This window comes from Gymnodraco acuticeps, unplaced genomic scaffold, assembly GCF_902827175.1.
Source record: "Gymnodraco acuticeps unplaced genomic scaffold, fGymAcu1.1, whole genome shotgun sequence".
Lineage (NCBI taxonomy): Eukaryota > Metazoa > Chordata > Actinopteri > Perciformes > Bathydraconidae > Gymnodraco > Gymnodraco acuticeps.
In genome coordinates this window covers 290875-300000 of record NW_022990255.1, presented here as the reverse complement: position 1 = coordinate 300000, position 9126 = coordinate 290875, and the positions used below count along the sequence as shown (strand labels likewise).

Below are 9126 nucleotides of genomic sequence, written 5' to 3'. Positions count from 1 at the left end.
TCAGAGGGCAAATCATCCTCACCGTGGTCCGAGGACGCATCTGAGAATAACAGAAATACATACATGAGCACAAAGTGAAGAGTATTCTGTTTTAATGTCATTTCCTTTGCGTCTGCTTTGATACTTGTTTGTTTTCAACATGTTTTGTTGCTTTTACCCTCTTATAGTATGGTATTTAAATGGCTAATATATATTCTTTGGGTCACAGGATTGGCTGCTACAAATACATGCCCACCCACATGGAAAGAAATAGATGTTCCTAAAAGTTAAACCTTAAAACAAATCAAGGATACACTGAATACTATTTTAATTTAGGGAAAGATAAGCCGTCAGTATTCCTTAATACATTTACACATTCTTTAAAGAATCTAGTCAATTTTAAAGTAAGAAATACATTAATTAGTTCTTACCTTAATAACAGAAAACCACAAAATATACAGATAGTGTTTCTATCAGTGCATTTGTCATATTTTATTATATGTTATTGTACTCTCACTCGTAGTTTCTCACATATTTACATTTTGTTAAATACACGAGGAGAGCTGGAGCTTTGATGGCAAACACTGACGGTTTATTTGGAGCTTCGGCCGGAGAATTCACAAGACATGTCACGGGCCACGAGTTGACCACACGGAAGAGATGCCACCATCAATTCTGAAGAACTCTTCTGCAGCTCGAGGTTTTAACTAGTTCGGAGTGTAATAATCAACATTCTTCATCAGCGAGACTAAAGCATTATGGACCCTGAATCTAACTAGAGCTCTCGTCCATAGGAAAGAATGAGCGCCAGGGAGCCTTCGTCCCTGAACAGTAAACTACCTCATGGCGGCTTGTGCTCCGTCACAGACTGGCAACAACAATGCACCCAAGCTGCCCCTCCCTAAGAGAGATAGCAGCAATACCCAAGGCCGTAGACCTATGCCACGGGAAAGAGACAGTGAGAGGAGAAAATGATGAACTGTGTCGAAGGTTGAATACCTAAGCTAATTATTCCCCAACAGTATGTTTTGCTACATATTCTTCTTTCTGTGTCTTTGAACGCACCATTTGAACCAAAGCAAACTCCTCGTATGTGTAAACGTACTTGGTGATAAAACCAATTCTGATTCTGGTCATCAAACCGATTTAACAACTTTACATGAAATACATTTCCTACCAATCGCCTCTAAGTATAACTTGTGTGTGTTTCTCTGTTTAAATACGTGGTACACGGGGGGGCGATCAGTTGGCCTCAGAATAAATATCCACATTCTCAGAAAGTCGGTCTAATCACACGTCTCTAACAGCTCTATGAATAACTTGCCCATACAAAGTAATTTTGGCGCTCGGAGGATCTATTTTAACCGACGAGGAGGAAGACATGTCTAATCCTGGAGCAAAGAGACTGGGGAACCGTTTGCTCCCTTTTTGTCAAGAAAGCATCACATATAACGTTGTGTCATCTTTAGAGAATATTGGAGATTTTTGTGATAAATTAAGGCCTTAAGTGACAGAAACTAGGGCATGTTACCTCCCTGCATGATTTAATAATGTATTAATATGATTAAACTGCTTTTGTTGGAGCATAACCCGGCCTGTATAACATGAAAAACGTAAAGGGAAACGTACCTGAGAAGATCATCGACATCTTGGGCGATAAGATGGGAAACGGCATGTCACTGTGGAGAGAACATTTCAGTTTGTTAATATAATGAAAACATCGACATATTATATATTTCAGATTCTACTCTACGCATTCATTCATGGCTTTGATGTTGGGCACTTCTATGTGCTGCTATTACTTCTTTTTTTATTTTGGAAATGTCAGCTTTAGACATTTTGAAGAATTTCAGTTTTTCTCGTGTGAATTTTTGACTTAAATCTCCGAGAACATTTCATACATTTTCTGGCTTTAATGTCAAAGAAGTGATCAAGTTTTTCCTGAGATATTCTTAGAGAAATGTTTCTCTCTTTCTCATAAATGTATGACTTCAAAATCTCTAAAGTGTGTGATATTTTTACCTCTTAATTTTCACTTTACTCCGATTATCCAATTTTCTTTCTTCGAATTTTACAACTTAAGTCTTGGAGATTCTCAGTTTTGTCTCTGAATATGACTCCCCATGCTCCTAATACACTGTCATACAACTATGACAAGACCGTGGAAGTAAATTGAACTTGAGTTTTCCAAAGACCTATCCCCAAAGTACAGAAGCCTCTCACCTCTCGGAGGATCTGCACAGCTCCATGTCGCTGGTGTAGAATTTCAGTGTTTTCTCGTGTGAATTTTTGACTTAAATCTCCGAGAACACTTCATACATTAGCTGGCTTTAATGTCAAAGAAGTAATCAAGATATTCTTAGAGATTAATGTTAGAAATGTTTCTCTCTTTCTCATAAATGTATGACTTGTAAAATTAGGGGGGAAAACGTGGTTAATTGGAGTAAAGTGAAGAATTAAGAGGAAAAATATCACACATTTTGGAGATTTTTCCTCAAAAGGTTTTACTTTACTCCAATTCACCAAGTTCTTTTTGAAATTCTACAACTTAAGTCTTGGAAATGTTCAGTTTCTTCTCTGAATATGACTCCCCATGTCCCTAAACACTGTCGTACAACTATGATATGGTTAAAAAACAGACCATGGAAGTAAATTGAACTCGATTTTCAAAGTCTTCTCCCCAGAGTACAGAAGTCTCTCACCTCTCGGAGGATCTGCACACGTCCATGTCGCTGGTGGAGGTGACCTCGTTGCAGGCGATGTGGGGCTGCAGACAGGCTTCAGTCACCTCCATCTCCTCCTCCTCCTCAGCCGGGGGAATCTCCACCTTGTATTTGTGTGTCTCGGGGTCTTCCTTCTTCACGTCTCTCTCCTCTGAAGGAGGCGTTGAGGTGCTGACAGGAGATCCTCCGCTGGTTCTCCTTCTGGGTCGGAGCCATCGCGGTTTCATCGTTTCTCCGTCCAGCTCCGTGTCGCTGCTCTCCGCCTGCTCCGTGCCCCCGGCCTTCTTCAACACCTTCCTCTTCTTCAGCTTCCTCACTCGCTTCCCGCTCCTCGACTCAGGAGGAGAGGTGGGCAGATGAACAGCTGAGGGGGGCTCGAAGTAGTGTGAAGAAGCTGCAGAATCAGCTACGCTCCCGACCTCGGAGCTCCGCCTGCTGACGGAGAGCAGCTTGATGGAGGCTTTGGAGTCGAGGCAGCTTCTCGATGCCTGAGTGGCTCGCTCCATCGTCTCCACCAGCTCTGATAAGCTCTCTTTAGAGTCTGCAGGGTCGTTGAAGACCTCCCATTTCTGGTCTGTGTTCGTCGAGTAACGCTCAGGGGACGGCTGGAAGTTAGGGGTGGGATCTGCAAGAGATTCAGATGCAAGGGAATCAGAACACTGCACACTGTGTCTTTAATCTGCCTTTTACCAGGACATTGTTATTTATTTGAACATATAATTGATTCAAACTGTCCTACTGCATTAAAACGGTCTCGATATCACAATACAATACAATATGATCAAAGCCAAGTCACTTAAACTTAGCTTGTTATCTGGATTCATTTGTTTATTCTTTTCTCCCCTTAAAGGTCCCATGTCTTGGCCATTTCTACTGATCATAATTCCATTGTTGAGGTCTACTAGAATAGATTTACATTGTTCAAAACTCACATTGGTTTCTCAAACAGCATCTCTGTAAAGTATGTGTATTCACTCTCTGCCTTTAACGGCTTGTTGGAGCTCCTGCCCCCCCCCTCCCTATGAGCCCAGTGGCCGTCTGCGAGACAGCGAAACCCAGCCCGAACACACACCCGCAGCCTGGCTGGGAGTTTGTGTGTGTGCTCACACACCGACTCACAGCCTCGCCGCGTCCCGCCGTCTCAGGGAGGAGAAATCGGCGGAGCTGCAGCTGAGAAAAGATTGAGGGTGTGTGTGTGTGGAAGTCCGCGGATTGGTCAATGTGGACCAATCCGCGTAACGTAACGGCTCCACGGATTGGTCCATTTTGACCAATCCACGGAGGGGTCCTCCTTACGTCACTTGGTTCCCAGAAAGAAAAAATGTAAAAAGAGAAATGTCCAACGAGGGGTTCTGGGGCAGCACAGACAGGTCTTCTCTGTGTTAGAGTTTTACTCGCTACAGGGTGCACTTTGAGGGTTTGTGACTCTGCAGACCGTTACATGCAGAAAAACCTTCATAACACAAGGGGACGGGTGATAACCGGAAAAGCACGACATGGGACCTTTAATTGTTATTATCTATGACTATGAATGCATGTTTTCTTGTTTAGTATTTTGATCTTGTCAATTATTTCTGTATTGGTTTTGCACGATGACCAGTACTAGTAATGTCTCATTTTCGATGCAGCAAGATTGTAAGACATAAAGTATGTACATGTTGCAATTGTGTACGTTTGTTCTTATAATGTTCAAAGAAAAAACAAGTTTGAAAATAAATGTACTGTGTGCTGTTACCTGGTGACTGAGCTGCAGGAGGGGGGGGTGCCCGCAGCTCAGGAGTGGTGCTGTGAGCGAAGGAGGTTTTATTCTCCACGTGGTCTGTCTCCGAGCTGACGTGGATCGGAGACTTTGGTTCCTGTTTGATGATGAGCGGTGTGAAGGTGAGGCTGGAGGAGGGGGGGGGAGGGGAGGGAGGGGAGGGAGGGGGGGGTCTGCAGGAGGATCTGGGCTGGGGGAGGAAGGGAGGGAGGAAGGGAGCATCTGTGGATAAGCTACTACCGAATCCAGCCTTTCGTCTTTTAGCTTCACCACAGGGGCTTCCTCTAAGCTACCTGTAAACAAACACACAAAATAAATCAGTTTACGTTTGTTGTTGTTGTTGTTGTTGTTGTTGTTGTTGTTGGCATAACCAAACTTTTTGGTACACAACGTTAAATACGCATTTGAAACCGCAACGATAGTCCGGGATGAAATATGTTTCCTTCACAATAGCATATACCGACCCCTCTCCTATTTCAGAGACATTGCCCTTACCTTGCATCCCTTTGAGTAACTCGATGCGTTTGTTTCTCAGAGTGCTCATCTCTCCACTCATCTGGGGGGGGTACATATAAAATGACAGTCATCAGAAAGAGAGTATTGTTGCTTGTAAGTGGGTAGGTGATCATTACAGCAAGCACAAAAGAAAGGGGCCTAAAAGCCTCGACTTAAAGGTCCCCTATTATACTGTTTTTCATCCATATATCACAGGTCTCAGATATATACAGAGCCTGTCTCTGATTGGCTGAAACACCAAACAGATCATTGCAGCATTACCCATAATCCCCTCTGCTTCAGCCCTGTTTCCAAAGTGCTGATTCTCTGTCTGTTACTTTAGATGAAAATAAGGAGCCCCTCCCCACGCCCCTCTGAGAGACATTTGGTTACAAAGAACTCAATGGTGCTCTAGGAGGAGATTCAGGCGATAAGGTGGGGGGAGGGGGGTTACCTTGGTTGCTGATTGGCTAATGGTTACACAAGACCAAACATCGTTATGACATCATAAAGTGGCCAAAATCTGATCAGCTCATTTTCAGACAGGTTTTTATAGAAATGGATCAAAAAGAGAGAGAATCTTTGTTCCTGAAACTTTCAGAGTCTCTTTCCACAGAGGGGACACATGTTGATGTAGAAGAGACAAGAAGAAGAGGGGACACATGTTGATGTAGAAGAGACATGAGAAGAGGGGACACATGTTGATGTAGAAGAGACATGAAGAAGAGGGGACACATGTTGATGTAGAAGAGACATGAAGAAGAGGGGACACATGTTGATGTAGAAGAGACATGAAGAAGAGGGGACACATGTTGATGTAGAAGAGACATGAAGAAGAGGGGGACACATGTTGATGTAGAAGAGACATGAAGAAGAGGGGGCACATGTTGATGTAGAAGAGACATGAAGAAGAGGGGACACATGTTGATGTAGAAGAGACATGAAGAAGAGAGGACACATGTTGATGTAGAAGAGACATGAAGAAGAGGGGACACATGTTGATGTAGAAGAGACATGAAGAAGAGGGGGCACATGTTGATGTAGAAGAGACATGAAGAAGAGGGGACACATGTTGATGTAGAAGAGACATGAAGAAGAGAGGACACATGTTGATGTAGAAGAGACATGAAGAAGAGGGGACACATGTTGATGTAGAAGAGACATGAAGAAGAGGGGACACATGTTGATGTAGAAGAGACATGAAGAAGAGGGGACACATGTTGATGTAGAAGAGACATGAAGAAGAGAGGACACATGTTGATGTAGAAGAGACATGAAGAAGAGGGGACACATGTTGATGTAGAAGAGACATGAAGAAGAGAGGGACACATGTTGATGTAGAAGAGACATGAAGAAGAGGGGACACATGTTGATGTAGAGGAGACATGAAGAAGAGGGGACACATGTTGATGTAGAAGAGACATGAAGAAGAGGGGACACATGTTGATGTAGAAGAGACATGAAGAAGAGGGGACACATGTTGATGTAGAAGAGACATGAAGAAGAGGGGACACATGTTGATGTAGAAGAGACATGAAGAAGAGGGGACACATGTTGATGTAGAAGAGACATGAAGAAGAGGGGACACATGTTGATGTAGAAGAGACATGAAGAAGAGGGGACACATGTTGATGTAGAAGAGACATGAAGAAGAGGGGACACATGTTGATGTAGAAGAGACATGGAGAAGAGGGGACACATGTTGATGTAGAAGAGACATGAAGAAGAGGGGACACATGTTGATGTAGAAGAGACATGAAGAAGAGGGGACACATGTTGATGTAGAAGAGACATGGAGAAGAGGGGACACATGTTGATGTAGAGAGACATGGAGAAGAGGTGACACATGTTATGTAGAAGAGACATGAGAAAGAGGGACACATGTTGATGTAGAAGAGACATGGAGAAGAGGGGACACATGTTGATGTAGAAGAGACATGAAGAAGAGGGGACACATGTTGATGTAGAAGAGACATGAAGAAGAGGGGACACATGTTGATGAAGAAGAGGACATGAAGAAGAGGGGACACATGTTGATGTAGAAGAGACATGAAGAAGAGGGGAACCATGTTGATGAAGAAGAGACATGAAGAAGAGGGGACACATGTTGATGTAGAAGAGACATGGAGAAGAGGGGACACATGTTGATGTAGAAGAGACATGGAGAAGTGGATTTTGCATAATAGGTGACCTTTAATGTGATAAATGCATAAACCAAATATTATCACTATCATCCAGTATAAGTTACACACACACAATCATTTAAGGTCACATGTATAATCTTGGTTTTCGGGCAGCAGCGACCGCTTTAAATGTCTGAAATAATATTTTATGTCATCAACATTTTCATCACGTCCTAAACGTAGAAGTGTTAGTGTTCTGTACCTGCTGTTTGACCACCATGAGCCGCTGCACCTCCAGGTACGCCGCCTCCAGAGCAGCTCGAGCCTGGATCAGACTGGAGTCGACCGTCTGCAGGGAGCGAGACAGCTCCTCCTCACGCAGAGAGACAGTCAGCAGCTGGTCGATCTGCAGGCGCTCTGTGAAGAAAAACAACAGAAATATACTTCATTATCTCCCTCTAACTCGGAGTCAATTCAACCAAAATCATTTGATTGCACAAGCAAGGGACAAAAACAAACAGTACACGTTGGAAAATAGTGAAAAATGTCTGCCCCAGTTTCTCAAAGTCCAAGGGGATGTCTTTAAAGTTCATGTTATGTCAGTCAAAAACACACAAATACAATATTATTTGATATAAAATAAAGCAAAGCAGAAATTCTCCGTATTTTTTTCCGACATTCCAGCATAAGCTCACTTGAATCAGCAGTCCATATGCATGACATTCATTATTGCAGGAGAACTCATAGATACTGACCTTTTTTGGATTTGACTTTCCTCCTTTTGCTATTGTGTTCCAAACAAGACGTCTCTGCACTCGGGACGTCCTGCAAGGGAGGAAGCATTTCATTAGAGTTAACACTGAAGTCCTGTAACATATTCAGTGTGTCCTTAAAGCAGAGATAAGGAACAAGCTAGAGCACGTGTCAAACTCAAGGCCCGGGGGCCAAATCAGGCCCTTGGTGGATTTAATTTCGGCCCGCAGGATAATTTCTAATTCCTATTAGATCTGGCCCGCCGGTATATTGCACGCACACCTTCACTCCATCCTGAGGGTCTCCTCAGCTCAGAGCCTGAGCCCAAACATTGATGACCTTGCACCCGAGATGAGATGCCAAGTACAGTGGGGCAAAAAAGTATTTAGTCAGCCACCAATTGTGCAAGTTCTCCCACTTAAAAAGATGAGAGGCCTGTAATTTTCATCCTAGGTACACTTCAACTATGAGAGACAGAATACATCACAGACCTCTGTTTTTCTGCTTCCTCCTTTCACTTCCAGAAACATACACGTTCTCTCCATAGGTTCTCTCTTCTCTACCATCCACAAACACACATGCACAAGCCACACCCCCCTCTCTCTCTCTTAAAGGGACAGCGATCTCATCTCACTCTGCATGACCCTTATATCATAACATGTGTGTTCTGGAGAATCACAGAACGGACGATCGTCCTTATTATTATGCCGTTTAAACCAATTATTTAAATGTGTTTGTTAAATTCGGCATCATGTAAGTTGCGCTGACCGGTCCACACACTGCTTCCCCGCAGCGAGGCTCCCCCCGCCCTCCTGCTGATAGTTCACGAGCGTCAAACTCCTCAACCCCCCCCCCTTTGATAATTCTCGATCGTTGGCACGCTGATAACAATTTTTTAAATGGCACTTCATATCCAACTGGTTGCCGACCCCTGGGCTAAAGCAACTAACATCTCTCACCAGTAAAACACCTCGACAGTTAAATGCCATTTTACGTTTCATTACTATACAGTATTTATTATCATTATAGTATTACTATTTTGGCAATTAGATAAAATACAAATTATATTTGATGCAACTTTAGTTAAATGACTTTTCCAAAACTTTGGGAAAGATATTGTTTTCCATGACTTTTCCAGGACCTGGAATTAGCATTTTGAATTTCCATGACTTTTCCAGGTTTTTAATGACCGTAAGAACCCTGCAACTACAATGGAGGGGACTCCGAAGCCTTTACGATAATCTGTGGAGACGCATCAATCTGTTAATCAGCTAATTTCACGGAAAAAATTATT

General features: G+C 43.1%; 1 protein-coding gene across 1 annotated transcript in view; it reads right to left on the bottom strand.

Moving 5' to 3' along the window:
• znf106a (zinc finger protein 106a) overlaps positions 1 to 9126 on the bottom strand; it is a 41600-nt gene that overhangs the window by 13279 nt on the left and 19195 nt on the right. Inside the window, 8 exon segments of the mRNA XM_034220609.1 lie at positions 1 to 40; positions 1609 to 1658; positions 2682 to 3327; positions 4438 to 4633; positions 4636 to 4754; positions 4957 to 5017; positions 7342 to 7496; positions 7835 to 7904. The exon segment at positions 1 to 40 is cut by the window's left edge and continues 106 nt beyond it. Coding sequence (XP_034076500.1) covers positions 1 to 40; positions 1609 to 1658; positions 2682 to 3327; positions 4438 to 4633; positions 4636 to 4754; positions 4957 to 5017; positions 7342 to 7496; positions 7835 to 7904 — 1337 coding nt within the window.